This window comes from Protomyctophum parallelum (assembly GCF_964188405.1).
Source record: "Protomyctophum parallelum genome assembly, chromosome: 3".
Classification (NCBI taxonomy): Eukaryota; Metazoa; Chordata; class Actinopteri; order Myctophiformes; family Myctophidae; genus Protomyctophum; species Protomyctophum parallelum.
Window position 1 is genome coordinate 28423898 of NC_139698.1, and position 20569 is coordinate 28444466.

Sequence of the window (20569 nt, forward strand, 5' to 3'; positions counted from 1 at the left end):
ATATTTGTCAGGCATAATGATCCTGCATTGATTTGAACAGTTTTTTCGTCAACACAAAAGCCACAAATCATAGAAATAAATGTATAAAAACACAGTCTGTACATTTCATAACTGTCTCTAGTGTTAATATAAAGTAAAATATATGAACTTGACCCCTTCACAACATTACCAGAAGTCAATGCTAATAAGACAGGAGAACAACAACCGTACGTGACAATAACAGTGTTGTCTAATGTAGCTATGAACAAAAACACATAAAGCCAAATTTTGTTAGGAACGGCCATAAGCTGTTCCTCACAGTATAAGCGGAAAGCCAGTATAGAAGCTGATGCTGATGCCGAACATGAACAAGTGTTTCCTTTACAAGTCTCCCTGACGGAGCTCATCGTCTGCGTACGGGTTTCTGTTATGTCTGTTCATGATTCTCTTCTTCAGGAAGCCCGTGAAGTTATAGAGCGCCACCAGAGGGATGGAGACCACGGGGAGAGCAGATAGGAGCACGCAGATGGAGAACACCCAACCAGTATAGGGCTTCACTTCGGACAGAGGGAAGTCCACCTGCAGGAGGCATGGACTGGTTTATACACTTGGAGTCACATGGGCTTATAGATTTGTGAAAGCATGCCAGAATAAGAATAGAATAGAATAGAATAGAATAGAATAGAATAGAATAGAATAGAATAGAATAGAATAGAATAGAATAAAATAGAATAGAATAGAATATATTTTCCATTTGCTCTATAATGCATCTTGGAGCTCAGAATTCTCAAAAAGACAAAAGATTATGTAGTTATCTACACAAGATCTAATTTCAAGCATATTCAAGGATTTGGAGCAGCTGTACTACAGTAGGCTATAAGCTCTGCCTTTGAGCCAGTTTTACAATGGAAGGTAAATGATTCCATTCTTACATATTCTGGGTTCCAGGCATCATACGTGGGTTGTTTCTCAGCCATCACTGCAACATATGCGAAAAACACCAGCAGCAGCATCAGAGGACTGACGAACCTCCATGTCACCTGCCAGTACAGGCCGGGTTTGCGGCCTGTCATCCACTCACAGTCATCATTGAACCTAAAGGTGCAGAATACACTCTGGATAAGCATGCACTCATTTAAAAGATATGTGCTTTTGTTAATTAGTCATAGCTCTATATATGGTAATAGTAATCATTGCTATAGAGTCTATAGCATATAGCAAACGATAGTCTATAGTATAGACTATTGTTTGTTCAGTAACAGGGGTCTCTCCCATCTCTCCAGCTCTTTAATAAACAGAAACAAACATTTTCAGTGTGGGATACCAATTGCATGCAACCAGAAGAGAGAACCCATGTATCAATTGTCCCCCCCCCCCCCCCCCCCCCCCCCTACATGAAAATGTAGATCTGAAAAGCTAAAGAGGAGACGGGGGAGACCATGGTGGCCCTCAGTGTTGAAGTGTCCTTGTGACTCTGAACCCCTAATTGCTCCCGATGTGCAGGTTGGTGCCTTCTTGCATGGTTTCCTCCGGCATCGGTGTGTGAATGTGACGGGACTGCGACGCTCTATACATGTTTACACCATCAGAATTATGTCATTTAGCAGCACACATTTTAACAAATATTAACAATAACACGAGAATAATGAATATTAAATAGCCTTTAAAGTGTGACCTATCGATCCCATAGATGTATACGACAGCAGTCATCTCAAAGAAGGCTATGATGAGCAGAGGCACGGAGCCCACGTAGTTGTTAAAGATGCCCAGCCAGTAGTTCCCTGAACCCATGGTGAAGATCAGGGCCACCAGGAACGACGTGAGGCACATCAGCCCTGCCAGAAGAAAAAAAGATCAACCAGGGGCTCACTGCTCAGTGGAGGTACAAAGGTTAAAAAGGTACGGTTGGTGCTTCAAGGATCAGAAGGACTACAGAATAAGAAAGAAGAGGGGTGATCCACAGACTACAAACAGGTGAAACAAAAAGGGGGAGGAGAGGATGGATGTAAAATAGAGTACTTTATAAAAATGTTTTTTTAAAGTTAAATAGCCGACATGTTTCGACTCCTAAGAGTCTTCATCAGGGCATGTATGACATCATATACATATACTTACTGAAGTCATGCATTTTACTCTTTTGTTGCTGTCGGGCAGAAACCTCTTATCATGTTCAAATTTTGGATTTTTCTTTTTTTTTTGTGAATTTACACCCTAATTGATCACACTACAGCGTCACGCAAAAGTATAAAAAACAGCAGATCCACAAGCTCAAAACATGACGTAAAGCAACATGTTCTAAGCTTGTCGATCTGCTGATTTTATTTTTGAATTTGAATCCTTTTTGGACACCCGACAGAGACAATTTATTGCCTTTATTAGATCTTGTACAGTACGTGAAACTATGAATATGAATTAAGAATGCCAACAATTCAGCCAGTTGTATAATATTCCAATATACTTCCCATATATATGCCCCAGGCCTACCAACAAGTTGTATAACTGCCTGACAGTTTGCCTCAGTATTTTAGTTTCAGCCTCAAATAAATACACATTCTGTCTCCAGGAAACCAGAGGAACACCTCTTGCCTGTTGTCCACCATAACCACTTGAACCCTATATCCTGGGGCAAACATTCTGCTAAAATAGCAGATCTACAAGCTTGTCGTGTATATGTAGATCATCTATTTTTGCGGAAGAGCTTTAGTGTAGCTGTAGAGAGATAAATAAACAATGGGCCCTATAGAGCGTCGCAGTCCCTCCCCCTTTCAGAACGACGAGTGGCCCAGGAAATGAAATGCAATGCATTTCTCCCATATGATTTTCTTTAAGTATTTATTTAAAGACGGTTACGCCGCGGACAAAGCCAAATCGGATCGTGACAAATCATGACAATGAACACAATATTTTGGGCCGATCAAATCATTAGAAAGAAGAAAATAAAGGCAGGAGACAACACTATTTGTTTTGTTTTTCTTCTTATAAATTATTTGATCGGCCCAAAACATTGTGTTCATTCTCATGATTTGTCACGATCCGAGTTGGCTTTGTCCGCGGCGTAACCGTCTTTAAATAAATACTTTAAGAAATGCCGATGGGAAAAATGCATTGCATTTCATTTCCTGGGCCACTCGTCGTTCTGAAAGGGGGAGGGACTGCGACGCTCTATAGAGCTCCCTGGGGTTAATGGGGTTATAGGGTTAATAATTAAACTGTAATTCATATGCTTAAAGGATACGGTGATTCCACAGGAGCTGTTTTATTACCGTAATCTGATGATAATAATATATCCATCTTCCGTGATTTCACTTAATTCAAATTTATTTTAATTTTTTTGTGATAATTCTCCCTACTATAGAGTGTGCTGAACATATAAGGAGTTCCTCCCTGTCCCCAGTTCACCCCTGGGGTAAAAAAAAAAAGCTTAGGTTTCGTTTTTGGCTAGAGGGCCCATCCTTCATCCAATCATGATAGAGAGGGGCCTTCCTCCAATTATGATCGAGCGGAGGCGGGCCTTGGTGTGCGTGCTGTTGGCCTGTTGCGCGTCCCCCCACTGTAGAGCGTGTGCATGCGCACATCTTGTTACCGGGGCGGACCAGGTATTTCTTCCCCAAAAACGACTGAATGCTCCTTTAACAGTTCACATTGCCATACAAAATGGCATTTGTGACAAGACACGTTACGGTGTAGATGTGGTTGGAGGCTGTTATAGGATGTTTACCAGTGAAGATCTCTTTGGGCATCCAGCTGGGCACCAGATGCAGGTCTAGAAGAGGAGTGAGGACTCCCTCCATGTTCCCAAACATGGAGGACAGACCCAGGCTGAAGAGCATGACAAAGAACAACACGGACCACACCTGAGAGCCTGGCATGTGGATCACTGCCTCCGTGAACACGATGAAGGCCAGGCCAGTCCCAGATGCACTCTGCATGTACAGCAGGACCACAAACACTACTTCAACACACCTCATTAACATTAAAACCAGTGGTTATGATGATGATGATGATGAAAAAGGCCGGTGCCTGTTGGGTACAATGCACGCTTGGATAACCACAGCGGTTATGCATTACCTGTTGTCCGAGTACCAGTTGTACCCATCTGTCTGTGTCCAAGGCCTATATACTATAGTATACTGTACCATAATATTATGGAGATCTCTGTATCTGTCTGTCTGTCTGTCTGTCTTTTTATTTTAAACTTTTCACAGGACATCACAAAGCTACTCCACCTGGTCCAGGAAGGTCTGGAGGTCACAGGTCTTGAGGTTGAGGCTCTCAACCTTACAGGGGTCACTCTCATTCAGGTGGGTGAGCCAGTCGTTATAGTTATCCAGAGTGATGTTTTCATCGCCAATGTTGAAGTTGTTGGTCAGTGACAATATATTGCTGTGAATTTGATCAAATTTAACAGTAAACACGTGCAAAGCTATAAACCTGACAAAAAATAACAACAATCATGAGCAGAATAAGATGTCCATACTCATTCCGGCAGGCATCGAAGTTTGAATTTGCTTTGAATCCCAGAATGGCGAAGATGGGAATCGAAGCATAAATAGAAGTGAAGCTGTTCACCAATCCAACTATCAGGGCGTCACCCTCACAGTTATTCCTGAAGACCGGATCAAATGCGGACAGGTTAATCATTGTTGTTGTTGTTTTTAACCACCAAGGTTCATGTTTTAGGTTGTTATTAGAGAAAGTAAAAGATGAGTGTTAATTTCTTTTCATTTGCTGCTTTCTTTCGTTTTAGGGATTTTAGCTGTTTTTGATAGGGGGGCGGGGGCATTCGAGCATGGGGCTAAATTTGTATTTTTTTACAAAATGTTATAGCGATTTATTTTTTAATTATTTACTATAGTCCTACTAGACCCCAAGAAATTACATCTGGCCACAAAAGATCACAGGATCTATACTGATTGTGTCAAACGGACATATTGAGCCTATTACAGTAGGCTTCCCCCCAGTAGGCCTCCTTCACATACAGTATCCTGGGATCTTTTGTGGCCAGATGTAATTTCTTGGGGTATAGTAGGACTATAGTAAATGATAAAAAAAAGAAATCTCTATAACATTTTGTAAAAAAAAATACATATTTAGCCCATGCTCGAATGCCCCCGCCCCCCTGTCAAAAACAGCTAAAATCCCTAAAACGAAAGAAAGCAAACAAAAAAAAATAACACTCATCTTTTACTTTCTCTAATAACAACCTAAAACATGAACCTTGGTTGAAAAAAAACTAAAGATGTCCTTTAAAGGCTCATACATAGTCTGGATGTTCGGTGGTGGGTTACCACCGAACTACAACATGACGTCACGAGCCGTGGTGAAGAGCAAACCACCGCCACCGCTCCAGCCGTTCTCTCTGTTTTTACTCACCTTACCACCGAAAATCCAGACTATGAATAGGCCTTAAGTCTCTGCATACCTTTTTTAAGAGGTGCTAGCCCCTCCTACAATACATCCAGCTTTTAGTTACAGTGAACAAACTTTGTCTTAAACAAACTTAATTCCCATCGACAATGAATGTAGAATTTTACATCATAATGTCAAATAGGTTATTTGACATGATGTAAAATTCAAAATGACCTAAAATAGACACTATATGGCTATTTTAAATAGCCATATAGTGTCCATTTTAGGTGTGATTTTTTCCCATAATGATAAGTAGTGTGTGTGTGTGTGGCTGTCATGAACTTACTTCTGAGGGTTGTAGCTGGAAAACGCAATGAGGCCCCCGAACGCTAAGGACAAGGAGAAGAAGATCTGGGTAGCAGCATCCAACCACACCTCTGGATTCTTCAGGGTTTCCCACTGTAATGAACACGTTGTTGTTTTGGTTGAGAAGCGTATTTCAGTCACACAAAAATGTGTTTATTTTCATCAAACATGCTTGAATTAGAATTTACAATTTAGACATTTAGCAGATAATCTTACCCAGAGCGAGATTAGAATAAGAAGAGTAAGCATGAACTCAACAAGGTAAATAAGGTAAACAAGGTAAATAATCACATAAGTGCAGTGCACAGATCACTCCAAGAAACCAGGATACCAGGTCAAACAATGAACATACAGTACATCTGATTACACAACATTGCATTTAGTCAATTTGGTCAAGAAAAATAAATAGAAATCTAAGTAACAAAAACACAATAACAAGGGACCAAGATACAGTATAGGCCTATTGTAGAAAAGAGTCATCCTAGCTATCAACAGCAACCCTCCCCCTGGCCTACCCATGGATTGGATCCACCCACTTCCTGCTGTCACTCCCTCGCAATCTCACCTGCTCCCACTCACACCTCAATCAATGGCCAGCTATATATACTCCCTGAGTGCCTGTCCATGCAGTCAGTGTTTGTCAGCAGCAACAACAACAACTCCACCACCACCACCACCACCACCACCACCACCACCACCACCACCACCTGAGAGCCCTCTGTCCTGGTGCCTCAGGCCTTTGTTATGCGTCATTGAAATAAAAACCATAACAGACAAGCCTCGCCACCTCCTTGCTCAACTGTAATGTGTATCTGTGCAAAGGAACTCTCCTTGTCTTATATTCTGATATATACCATGGTGATGTGAATAGCCTACGAGCCAGTCTCAACCTAAACCTACCCTACACCTATTATCCAATAATTCTCATGAATTAGGAACCAACTCACATCTGGTGTGAAGAGATACACAAGCCCATCGGATGCCCCAGGCAGTGTCAATGCTCTGATCAAGAAGATGGTTAACACCAGATAGGGAAAGGTGGCCGTCACGTAGGTTGCCTGCATGGTGGGGAATGTCAGAGTCTGCATGAGGGACTTTTTCTTAAACATTAACAGATAAAACAAAACAATATGATGTTTATGCATTCATAATAACAGATAAAACAATGTAATGTTTGTTTGTTTGTTTGTACATATTGAAGGGTCAGATCAGGTTGATGTAATGGTGGCCATATATAGACCATAATATATGGTCGATCTATATACCAAATGAAAGCCCCAATTTCGTAGTTTACATAGTATTTTGAATTTTTTTAAATTAGCAAAAAATGAGAGAGTTATGATTTAAAGAAAAGACGAGTGATCTTGGCTCTTTGCGGGTGGAGGAAAAAAAAAGAACACACTTCTAGCCTGTTGTGTGTTGCTTCCAGGCTGGGAAGTGTATTTGAGCGAGTAGCTACGTGGTTTTGTTTATTTTCTGTAAAGTATAACCCAAATGCTCCTCCATACTACTATAGCCATGTAGAATAATTCTGTGTTTACAAACACAAGCACGCTAATGGGCGGTGATCAGAGCGTGAAACCTGAGGACAAAGAGATTCCAGGACCAATCGAAAACAACATGCAAATCTCGGAACTTCTCTGCCCCCAAAAACTTGTTAAAAAACAAGCCCACTTTGACGTATAAATGTATACATTTAATTTGCCCAAATGAACAATCTGTTTGAATGAAAACCTTCTTCAACATTCAAACTGTATTAATATGAAAAAAAAGAAAATCACATAAAAAAAAAAACAAGTTTATTTATTGATTTAAGGCATGTTCATTCTGGCGACTTGAGGCATGTTTTGTTGGAGTGTGTCACATATGGGCATGCCAGATTAGTGCAATGCATCATGGGAATTGTAGGAACACCAAATGAATGATCAAAATGGAATGCCAACTTAAGTTGTATCAACAGCGTTGATATTGAACAGTGTGTTTCCAGTTTAGAAGTAAAAGTAGGCCTACTGATGAAATACTCCACAGAGTAAAAAAAGTCAATGTTGTATACTTAAGGACAGCTACTTGAGTAAGTGCTTCAGTTACATTACACCACTGTCTGTCAGTTACAGTACCTTTCCGATGGTCTCGATGCCACGGATGAAGCAGATGTAGACCAGACACCAGGCGCTGGCCAGGCACAGCACCAGCCACCACTGTAAGGAGCCGCTGGTCTCAACGTCGGGCGTTATGTTCAGCGTCACGCGGTACCAGAAGTAGTTCACCGCCGTGCTCTTCTCACACTCGCTCACATATGCTGTGTGACGTGTCCAACACAAGTGTTCACAACTCAATGGAAAGCATAGCAGTGCATGGCAGCTATTTTGTGTGCCATGCACAGATAGAAACCCCATATTTTATTTTTTTCATGAGATTTATTAATATCAGACCTGTTACTGAACAAACACTCTTACTGTAGAGTAGTGCAATGATTAGTATGGAATGGGAATGTACAGCTATTTAAAGGCTCGCAATGCTCCAAGTATTTATTCACAATCACAGCAGGCAGGACATACAACGTTTCGACCGGTAGGCCTATTGGTCTTTTTCAAGTAACAATTTGAGTTTCAGCACCAAGATCGGAGGATGTGCGCTGTTCTATTTTATTCTGAATGTAAAGCTATTTAACACTTATTTTAACACCATCTTTAAATGTTGATTTGCTTTGAAGACTCTACAGTAGGAGTAGTTTACTACGTGAACTGTGCCAGTATACCGATATGGTTGTATTATTTGCAGTACCATGGCAGTATGGTTTTGTAAGTTTACAGTAAGAGGAGCCTACCAGTTTGGTTTATGTTTACTGGACAGTCTCTCCAGGGAAGTGGGTCTTGAAATGAGTGGAAGAAGTACCAGATGACCCAGGCCAGGATGGTGTTGTAGAACAGCCCTACCAGGAACGACACCATCATGGACGCCACACCTGTGTGTGTGTGTGTGTGTGTGTGTGTGTGTGTGTGTGTGTGTGAGAGGGAGTGTTATTCATCTTCACAACGTAATATGTCAAATAACATCATAACATTCATAGATGGCCCCTTTCTGGCACGCCACCTTAAAAATCCGAGAGGGTAAGAAATGGAACCAAAAGGTTCCATTTCTCTATCCGTTACATTAACAGTTGACTAAGATCACCATTATGATCTTTTGTCGACTTTATACTTTATATGATATGTGAAATACATGAAGCATATGTCACAAAAAACTCTAACTGGAAGAGTAGGTAGGACACCCCCAACCAGTACTGTACATGTACTACTAATATTGTATTAACATACTCAAAACATACTTAACCATACAGATGTACTATTGTACTAACATACAATTTACAATTTAGGCATTTAGCAGACTTAATTCAGAGTGACTTACAGTAGCAAGAACACAAACACACATCATACATATGCGTATACACTATGACTATATACGCTACTGTATGTCTACATAAAATGCGAGTGCTACGGCAGGTGCTACGGACTAAGATGGCGTCTGAAGAGGTGGGTTTTCAGACTACGGCGGAATATTGGGAGTGAGTGTGCCGTTCCGATTGCAATGGGAAGTGCATTCCATAGTTTTGGAGCCAGAAGGGAGAAGAGTTTGGGACGTGGGGAGCGTTGTCCCGGCGTTTTTAGTGAAGGTACTTCCAGCTTCCCTGCGTTGGAACATACTCAACATACGCTACCATACAGATGTAGTGTATTAACATACTCTACCATACAGATGTACTATAGTGTATTAACATACTCTACCATACAGATGTACTAGTTATATTGTATTAACACACTCTACCATACAGATTTACCAGTCATATTGTATTAACATACTCTAGTAACTCTACCAGCAGATGTACTTCATATTGTATTAACATATACTCTACCATACACATGTACTAGTTATATAATACTCTACCATACACACAGAGCCGAAGAGTTTGATCAATCCTCATGGGGGCCCGTCGCCCCCCCCGCAGCCCCGCCTCCCCGCACCCCCCCCCCCCCCGCCGCAGCGCGGAAAAAAATAAGTTGTTTTCGCTGGTACTTTTAAAGCAGCTTCTATAGGCCAATGTCCAAGCCAAGGTGAGGACTTTCAGGACTATATTATTATTATTATGAGAGAGAGAGAGAGAGAGAGAGAGAGGGGGGGAGAGAGAGAGAGGGAGAGAGAGAGAGGGAGATGTTGGAATATGATCTATATTATGTATATATATGCTTTTATTTTGAAGTGCCCAGAGTGCTACCCGGAAGTGCCCATTAACGTGAGTGTATATATTGGCTAAATAAACGCCTCTCGTCAGTGTTCTGTTGTGTGTCAACAAGCTGACGAGTGGATGATGTGAACTGACGCTGCTGCCTACTCGTGTCTTATTTATTTCCTCCTTATATACCGACCAGTCTCCATGCTATCTAGACTCTTCCTATCGCTGTAATGGCAGCTCTGCCAACAGGAAGGGCTGTATTTTGTGTGTCTTAAGTACCAGGTCTTATTACCTAACTTGAGTAAACTAAAGACCTGGAGGCGTGGTCAATGCTCTTTGGCCACTCAGAATAGCCAAATGGCATTGATCACGCCTCCAGGTCTTTAGTTTACTCAAGTTAGGGAATAAGACCTGATACTTAAGACACGCAAAATACAGCCCATAGAGAGATACGGAGGGAGAGAGAGAGATCATAGGCGGCGGGTGCGTTTTACCTTTGGGTAGGCTACAGAATTGCGTTGGGGGGGACTGTCTGATTTATTTATTTCCCAAATGGTCTAAAAATGAGTTATTTAGCATACTTTTACCAATGAATTAGCCTATACACAGACAGCGACTGATCAGCCTATTTTGGACGATATGGGTCTTTTCTCGAGTCAGTGTGTAGTCTCACTAGTCTGTGGTTAGGTCTCTTTGGTGAATTCTTGATCAGTGTTATGTCACGCCTCAAGATCAACTACAAAAGAAACCCGATTAGCACTTTTTAACACCTCTTGGACGGCCGGTGTCTCGCTGTTTTCCCGAATATTTGACGATGGGATTCTCAGATTGCCGGCGGAGAGGTCCAAAATGTTCGGAATTCCCAGAAAATATGTAATGTAAATGTAAAATGTCCACGAAAATCTTCATGGGGGCCAAAAGGGGCCCTAGGATTCTTCATGGGGGCCATGGCCCCGTGGCCCCCACAGACTCTACGTCGCTGCATACACATATAGTACTATAGTTTGTATAATACTCTATCAGACAGATTGGCGTAATAATTTACAGTTCATTTAAAAGTCCCAGATTGCAGCTTTAATCAACATTTCAATGAATATGTTTAATTTATCAACAGTCAGTCATCGCTGGCCACCTACACTATGGAGACATGGAGTTCCCACCTACACCTAGATATGAAGACATGGAGTTCCCACCTACACCTAGATATGAAGACATGGAGATCCCACCTACACCTAGATATGGAGACATGGATCCCACCTACACCTCCTAGATATGGAGACATGGATCTCCCACCTACACCTCCTAGATATGGAGACATGGATCCCACCTACACCTCCTAGATATGGAGACATGGATCCCACCTACACCTCCTAGATATGGAGACATGGATCTCCCACCTACACCTCCTAGATATGGAGACATGGATCCTACCTACACCTCCTAGATATGGAGACATGGATCCCACCTACACCTCCTAGATATGAAGACATGGATCCCACCTACACCTCCTAGATATGGAGACATGGATCTCCCACCTACACCTCCTAGATATGGAGACATGGATCCCACCTACACCTCCTAGATATGAAGATATGGATCCCACCTACACCTCCTAGATATGGAGACATGGAGATCCCACCTACACCTCCTAGATATGAAGACATGGATCCCACCTACACCTCCTAGATATGGAGACATGGAGTTCCCACCTACACCTAGATATGAAGACATGGAGATCCCACCTACACCTCCTAGATATGGAGACATGGAGATCCCACCTACACCTCCTAGATATGGAGACATGGAGATCCCACCTACACCTAGATATGAAGACATGGATCTCCCACCTACACCTCCTAGATATGGAGACATGGATCCCACCTACACCTCCTAGATATGGAGACATGGAGATCCCACCTACACCTCCTAGATATGGAGACATGGATCTCCCACCTACACCTCCTAGATATGGAGACATGGATCTCCCACCTACACCTCCTAGATATGGAGACATGGATCTCCCACCTACACCTCCTAGATATGGAGACATGGAGCTCCACACTCCAATGCTTCCCATGCGGAGTCTCTGTCCGATGGCCAGCTCCATATGCAGCAGTGGAAGGCCTTCTAACACCAACGCAATCACGTAGGGGATCAGGAAGGCTCCTTCAGGTAAAAGTAAAATGACAATAGATTAGTAATAGTATCGTTGCTGGATAATTTAAATATTAATATATATATACACAGTATATATAAATATTATATATATCCTATACATTATTTGGTCACTTCTATTGAAGGTCATTGAATTCATGTCCACTGGCCAATTTTAATCAACATTTTGAACTTTATCACACGCTCTCCTATCAAGTGCTGAGTCAACATCCAAACATTAAAAGCCATGTCAATGTACTGTAGGCCTATACAATGCAATGTACTACACTACGTTACTTACTAGTTACTCCCTCTCATTTACAAAACTGAACTTTGTTGTGTGCTGCGAGTGCGACTGCATTTTGTCTCATTTCCAGTTATGTTGGTGTAATGAGTTGAGCTCATAAAGTGTCAGTCATGCAATATCACACCAAACAACTCCGCCGGTGTGCTGTGTTCAGTACAACACGCTACACAAGCACTGTGGGAGATTTTCTCATCTCTAGTATTGGACATTTCCAGATAAGGAACCCATATGATGTGGCTTTCAGTGAAAAACAAACAACAGACATATTTTAGCAAAGCATGCAGGATTGCAGGTCACTGTAAAATCTACAATGGACTGGGTTTTAACTACATGAACTCTAGTAAAAAAGAGATTTGGTGTAGAGGGGAAAAAAGGAGGTGCGTGTCCCCTTGTCCGCAGTGACTTTGACTTTGACCGTAACAAAGCAATGCAGAGGCCTGTTGTATATTTTGATATTTCTACTATAGCTATGGCATGAATGCATGCATAAGAATATGTTTTTAAATAAAACAACAATCAATAGCCCCCCCCCCCCCCCCACACACACACACACACACACACAAACAAATAAAAAACATATATAATCGTATAGTGTATACCTATATACATGTAAGCTATTTCTGTTAATTCATGATTAATGAAGTTTAACATCAACATGCAGTACATATCCTAATGTTTAGGTGTGTTATTCAAAAGGCATACAGTACGTACTAAGACTAAATCTGAATTTGCTGTCAAACTTTCTTTTATTTTTTATCATTGAAAGTTTAAGGAGAGGAATGTTCAAATGAAAAGGCGTTTAGAGACGGTGACATCGTCTTACCTCCACCGTAGATTTGACACAAATAGGGGAATCTCCAAACGTTGCCAAGTCCCACTGCAAACCCTATACAAGTAAGCAGGTACTGAACCTTATTGTCCCATTTTGGTCGTTCTGTAGTCTGTTTAGATCCATGAACCTCAGTCTTAGTCTCATCACCAATGACTTCCATCGCCTTTCTTTTGGCAGCGATAATTACAAAATGAGTGTACTACTGTAGGAGGTATATTATTTGAATGGAATACAGATACACTCTGTGGCCTACACTGTTCCGTCTCCCCTTTGAAGAAAATAACTTGTTGGTTTGTTAACTGTGTGTCAGGAGACATTAGGCGTCTTACACGTCTCGTTGGCTGTAGGAGCTAATGGAACAATCCGTCTCATCGGTTTGTTGAATCAAAAGCCCTTGTGTAAAGCTTCAAGATATGACTTTGATAACAGTATAGCAACTACAAATACAGTTTCTGAAGAAACAGCATTATGCTATACCTACCTGCAAAAAAGATTAGCAGAAATAGTAGGACATACCTGTAGTCACTTAAGCTGAAATGTATACTAGCCACTAAACTGCACTTGTCTCCACCCGTGCTGCGGATGGTAAAATATTCAGGTCTCATCTATTGTGCCTTCATCACTGTTTCATATCGCTATTCAGTGGTTCTCAAACTGTGGGTCTAAATGATTTTGGTTGTGTAACATTGTTTTCCTCAACAGTTACAAATGTAATGTTGCTTTGGAGAGGGAAGTCTGGAGCTCTCTGCTGGAGCTGTTGCCCCCGCGACCTGACTACGGATAAACGGTTGAATATGGATGGATGGATGAACAATAAACAAACCAAAGGGACAATTTAAGGACTTTTAAGACCTTTATCATAGGCATCCGTCCGTCAGTGATGACAATGGATTGCGCCTGGGTGGTCATGATTTCTTGCAGCGGCGGCTGTGGCTGGACAGCCCCGCTCCGGAGTGACAGTCTTTAGCGCAGTTGGTGCAGACAAAACGAGAGGGGACTGGCACAGGAGTGGGGGCTGCTTCACGCAGTTTCCTCTTCTGTCTCTTTGCCTGCAGCAAAGAGATGTGTCTCTCCTCGGCACGGCGAGTTCCTGCAGCGACAGTCCGCCTCCATACGCCACGGTCCTTTGCAGCTTCCTCCCAGCTGTTGTGGTCAATGCCTGCCTGCTTCATGTCACGTTTGCAAACGTCCCTGAAGCGCAGGCGTGGGCGACCAAGAGGTCTGGAGCCTGTTGACAGCTCTCCATACAGGACGGCCCTGGGGAGCCGGCTGGGGTCCATCCTGTGGACATGGCCAAGCCACCTGAGGCGGCGCTGGCTCAGCATGGTGAACATGCTGGTGGAGTGAGCACGTTCCAGGACTTCTGTGTTGGGAATTTTGTCCTGCCAAGAGATTCCCAGGATGCGACGTAGACAACGCAGGTGGAAGCTGTTGAGTCGTTTCTCATGTCTGGTGTATGTGGTCCAGGCCTCGCTGCCATACATCAGGGTGCTGACGACACAGGCTTGGTAGACCTGGAGTTTTGTGCGCGTAGATAGGTGGTTGTTTGACCACACTCTTTGTGACAGCCTGGCCATCACTGTGGCGGCTCTTGCAAGACGGGTGCCCAGTTCTGTGTCAAGGGAAAGATCGCTGGAGATTGCAGATCCGAGGTATATGAAGGTGTTAACACATTCCAGAGTCTGACCCTTGATGTCAATGGAGAGTGGAGTTCCAACATCCTGTCCCATGACATTGGTCTTCTTTATACTGATGGTAAGACAGAACTCCTTACAAGCAGATGAAAGCCTGTCCATCAGCCCCTGGAGACCAGACTCGGTGTGGGATGCTAGTGCTGCATCATCAGCAAAAAGCATTTCCCTCAGGAGGACACTGGTCACCTTGGTCTTAGAGCGCAGACGCGCAAGGTTGAAGAGTTTGCCATCAGCTCTGGTGTGTAGGTAGACACCTTCAGGACATGAGCAAAAAAGCAGCTGACAGTACTAGGGAGAAGAAGATTCCGAAGAGGGTTGGTGCAAGAACGCAACCCTGTTTCACGCCACTGCAGATTGGAAAGGACTTTGATGTTTCACCTTCCCAACAGACGTTGCGTGTTGTCATGAAAGGATTTTATGACGGCAAGGAGTTTTGGGGGGCATCCGATCTTTGCAAGCAGCTTGAAGAGACCATCTCTGCTGACAAGGTCGAAGGCCTTTGTGAGGTCGACGAAAGCGAGATACAGGGGTCTCCTCTGTTCCCGATATTTCTCCTGTAGCTGTCGAAGGGTGAAGATCATATCCACTGTGGACCTTTCTGCCCGAAAGCCACATTGTGACTCAGGGTAGACGCGCTCTGCAAGGAGGTGGAGTCTAGTGAGGGCAACACGGGCAAAGATCTTCCCCACGATGTTGAGCAGAGAGATGCCACGGTAATTATTGCAGTCACTGCGGTCTCCCTTGTTTTTGTACAGTGTGACGATCTTGGAGTCACGCAGGTCTTGGGTCTTGCGTCAAATAAACATATTGTCCAGTGGGTGGCGGTAGAGAACAGTCCATGGGGTCACCGAAATCAGTAGGCGTCAACAGAGGGCCATGATAATTTCCAGTGACCTTAGACGCGTTTTCAGTGACCGTCTATTTATGCCTGACCATAGGCCTTAATGCCTGCAGCTAATATGACATGACAGCCATTGTGCGCTAATTAATTAACCGTGTTTTGAAATAATGCATTTTGTTTGTCATCATTATTACCAGCATGGCTGGTACTTTAACCATAGACCAGAGTCACCAGACGTTTTAAACAAAGTCCAAGTCCAGTAATATGTGATTAACTGTGGCCACTGTGTGACTATGGCGAGTTTCTACACTGCCCCCTGGTGGTGAGTAATCATGATTATTGAAGACTGGTACTAATTTTTGTGGGAGAACCACAGATAGGCCTCAAATGCTGTGTAAAATATGAGTAGGCAATTTCTAGATTTGCCCACCTGCACACACATTCAATTAAGGTTCTATAGTCTACATTTCGAATGCATGTTAGAATAATGAATTGAATAGAATTCATATCATCCATTCCGAGTCAGCCACTTAAGCCTAAAGCCCTATATGATTTGTCGCACAATAGGTATAAAATAGATGATATACAAGCTCACAACATGCAATGTTCTCTATTTTAGAAAGAAATCACACTCATGTGAAGTGAGGGGCACATTTCGTCCTACTGTACATACATCATCATCATCATAGATCACGTTCCGTGCTTAGCCAATCAAATCATCTCAAATTTGTACACACAAACACACAAAGCATAAACCCGGAAAGCTGGGCATAGGAGGGCCTAGCGGCCCTCAAAAAGCACACTTGTGTGAAGTGAGGGGCACCCACTGAATTTTAATTTATATCTGCCACATGGCGTTACATAAACGTATTTTGCTGTGTAGTTATTTGCAGCAACAGAATGATATGCAGATTTTTTATAGGATGAGCAACATGCTGTCATGATGTCACAGTCAGACTGGCCTCCAACTCTAATCAACTAGTGATTAGAATGCAAATAAATAAGGTGCACCTAATGCCTCTCAGCCAATCACAAAGCAGACGGAATTGCGACGTCACCATCAACATAAAAGAGCGAGGGCGCATTCAATCAGTGTTATAAGAAGCCTGTTTTTAACATTTTTTGCTTATTAGTTAATCCTAGTTGCAGAGTGATGTTAGGACATTGTTTAAGATAATCACGAGAGACATACAGTATATAGGCTGGTAGTTTCAAGCGGTCACATCACCAAACAGGGACGATCATGGAGCTTAAGTTCAGGCTATGTGTTGCCCTGCTCGCCATGGGTCTGTGCTGCCTCCGCCCGGCCTCCCTACACACCTTCAAAGCACCAGAGCCCAGAGGAGAACATTTCTTTGCAGAGTCCTTTGGCAAGGGGACGTTAGACGGCTGGGTGGTATCAAGTGCCAAGAAGGAAGGCGCCGATGAGGACATCGCCAGGTATGATGGTGAATGGGAGGTTGAAGAGATGAAGCTCAGCAAGCTTCCAGGAGACAAAGGCCTCGTCCTTAAGTCTCAGGACAAACACCACGCCATATCTGCCCATTTTCCTACACCTTTTATCTTTGACACTCAGCCCCTCGTTGTCCAGTATGAGGTGAACTTTCAGACAGTTCCTGACTGTGGTGGTGCATACCTCAAACTCCTGACCCAGACCCCTGACCTCGACCTGAAACGCTTTGCGGACACAACCCCCTACACCATAATGTTTGGGCCAGATAAGTGTGGAGAGGACCACAAGCTGCACTTCATCTTCAGACACAAGAACCCCAAGACGGGAGAGTTTGAGGAGAAACGCGCAAAGAAACCTGACGGCGACCTCAAGTCATACTTCACTGATAAAAGGACCCACCTGTACACACTGGTGGTGAAGCCAGACAACAGCTTTGAGATCCTGGTGGATGAAAAGGTGGTGAACAGCGGCAACCTGCTGACGGACATGACGCCCTCAGTCAATCCTCCCGCAGAGATCGAAGACCCGGATGACCGCAAGCCAGATGACTGGGATGAGAAGACCAAGAGCCAGAAGCCAAATGCCGTCAAACCTGATGATTTGAATGAGGACTCCCCTACACGGATCGCTGGCGCAGATGCAGTGGGCGGAGATGACACCGAATCTGCCGATGGTGAGGATTTGGCCGATGGATCTGACGTTAAACAACAACAAGACGAAGACGAGGATGAGGATATAGAGGATGAATCGGATGACAGAAGGGATAACAGGCGTGAAGATATGGACGATGAATCGGAAGACTGGGATGAGGCTATGGACGATGAATCGGTGGCCGCCTGGAAACCCAGGAAGATTCCCAACCCAGACTTCTTCGAGGACCTGCACCCGTTCAGAATGAGTCCGATCGGTGCCGTGGGGCTGGAGCTGTGGTCCACGTCATCCGATATCTTCTTCGACAACTTCCTAGTAACCAGCGACCACAGCACAGCCGAGCACTGGGCCAACGATGGCTGGTCATTGAAGAGGGCAGCCGAAGGCGCCGCCGAGATGGAAGCCGAGGACGAAGCTGAGGAGGATGAGGAGGAAGACAAGTATGATGCTGAGGAGGAAGCCGAGGATCTGACTGTTACAATGGGTGATGGTCTTCCCTGGCCGCTTGTGCTGTATGTAGCCGTGGTCACGGCTCTGGCCACTGTGTTGATCGGTGTCGTACAGTACAAGAAGACGACGCCGAAGAAAACATGTGATGGAGATTCTGGAGATAACACACATGAAGAGGAGGATTCCACGGAGTCGGATAACGATAGCGAAGGGGTGAGACGCAGGAAGTTAGACAAGTACTAGCCTATTTCACTGGTACAATGCTGGACGCAGATATGCCTATCAGACTTCATCATCTAGGCACCACTCACTTCACACAAGTGTGATTTTGAATACTATTGCAATCAGTCAGCATTGTCGGTGAGGTAAGTACCAATTGTCCCATGATGTCAGTACCCATTGGGCAAAACAGTGTCCTATAATGTCAGTATTGTCTTTGGAGGCTAGTCAGCTGTCAGGGCTGCAGCCTACTGAGGATAACGAAATGCAACTTTGATTTTAATTTGACTTTTGTAATGCAAGTCAGTGCGGCTTGGGTCAGGCTGAAACTGTCCCCGAATTTGACATATTGTACAGCTGGGTTGGACTGAAACCTTGTGCCTTCACCTGCACTATATCCTACCTGGGCAACGGGTCAGTAGTTGAACTTGTTTGTGTACCATGATGGTGCGGTGAGGTGGTCAGACCCCGAGACTTGGGTGTTTTAATGCAGGTGACACGGGTGAACAAACACAGGAACATAAACCAAACCTAAATTAACACATGCAACACATTAATCCAACAAGGGTTGACTGTGGAACAAAATCATATTAACTGTATGATTACAAAAATCACACCCGTGTGAAGTGAGGGGCGCTCTAATTTTCGTACATCATCAGACATAAAAGTACATCCATGGGAATTGAATGTTTGTGTAGGACAAAGTTTGTTGAGACACCAAAAGCTGGATATAGCAGGGGCTCAAAAAGAGAAAGCGCTGTGATAGACACTAACAGATATTCTATGGATACTAGAATGGGGGACCAAATGGGCTCTTATACTGTAGCATCCACCTATTATTTCCTTTTGGTTGCTGTCGGGAGGTTTTAGATTTTTGTTGTCTGTGTGTTCGTTAATAACTATTGAAACAATGAAAAGTATTAAAGATATCTTAATCCACTGGACCCACAAGCTAAAGTGGAACAAACGATCCATTCATTTTCATTCATTCAATAAACATTTTTAACCTTTCTCAAAGGTGTGGTTCTTGACTCATGAACCTCATAAAGCACACAGTCCGTCCCATGGCATACTTTTGTTGTCGACTTGTAGTCTATGGTTATTTTTAGTGTCATTATTTGTTGTTGTGGCAATTGAGGACTTTGGACATCTACATACACATAGCATAATCCAACTGGGACAGTAAGAGGTTAGACATAAAGTACATCCAGTTAGAAACAAAGCTGGTACTGGTAGCACTTTCTTGTTTCTTTTCTGCTTTATTATTTTCTTTCTCTATTCTACTGTACACTGTAGCTCTTCTTTGAAACTCCCTTGGAAAGTTTGAAGTTCACAAAAAATTACAAAAAAGTACATACAACCCCACTGATTGTTATTAAACCACAGTTACAGGCACAAATAAAACAACATTTTGACACATTCCTGATACTTTGTACTAATGCAGTACCCGGTTTCTTTTTTTTCTATTTTTTTGTTTTCACCTAATTGTAATTTTAATCTAAAAGTCTTGGTTGCGCTTTTTTCTCCACAATCACCATACTGTAGGGCTTGTAGGCCTATATAAGCAGGTATCTGTATCAGACCCATAGAGAGTTGCATCACGATTGCATCTTGCCAAACAGCGGTAGCCTGGCAGGGCCAGACTCATAAGGTGCATTCACTGAAGCTTCCTCCCATATAGCGGCTGCCTGTCGCTATATGGTCGCCATATAGCAGGATGTTGCCTGTCGTAATAGTTCTATACAAGCTCACAACGTGTCACGATCTGCTATTGTCGGTGAATGTTCCCCTAAGAATAGAGATGCGAGTGTTCAAGTGATTCATGTAAACTTGTTAGTGGGTCAACGTCAGCAGAGCACGTTAAAGAATCATACCATAGCAAGAGTCCACAGCCTGATAACAGGCGTTGTAGACTGGTCTCAGACCTACCGGTGGATTATACCAGGGACAAATTGACTTGGTTTCTTCCTTGGGCCTTGTGGATTATACCAGGAACAAGTTGACTTGGTTTCTTCCTTGGGCTTTGTGGATTATACAGACGTT

General features: G+C 43.3%; 2 protein-coding genes across 2 annotated transcripts; one reads left to right on the forward strand and one right to left on the reverse strand.

Annotated features, from left to right (window-relative positions):
• Positions 1-349: 349 nt before the first annotated feature.
• Positions 350-8648, reverse strand: LOC310856632 (sodium-dependent neutral amino acid transporter B(0)AT3-like; the record flags this gene model as incomplete). The annotated part of the gene is made up of 10 exons (XM_083762103.1): positions 350-558; positions 912-1074; positions 1655-1814; positions 3698-3902; positions 4206-4362; positions 4457-4585; positions 5675-5787; positions 6642-6752; positions 7812-7993; positions 8522-8648. The coding sequence occupies 10 exons, from the start codon at positions 8646-8648 to the stop codon at positions 361-363; spliced, it is 1545 nt and encodes a 514-aa protein (XP_083618229.1). The 3' UTR covers positions 350-360.
• An 8348-nt stretch (positions 8649-16996) lies between these two features.
• On the forward strand, positions 16997-18550 carry LOC310856633 (calnexin-like; the record flags this gene model as incomplete). Its single annotated transcript, XM_083762104.1, has 1 exon — positions 16997-18550. One exon carries the CDS (start codon positions 16997-16999, stop codon positions 18548-18550), a length of 1554 nt encoding a protein of 517 aa, XP_083618230.1.
• Positions 18551-20569: the final 2019 nt, after the last annotated feature.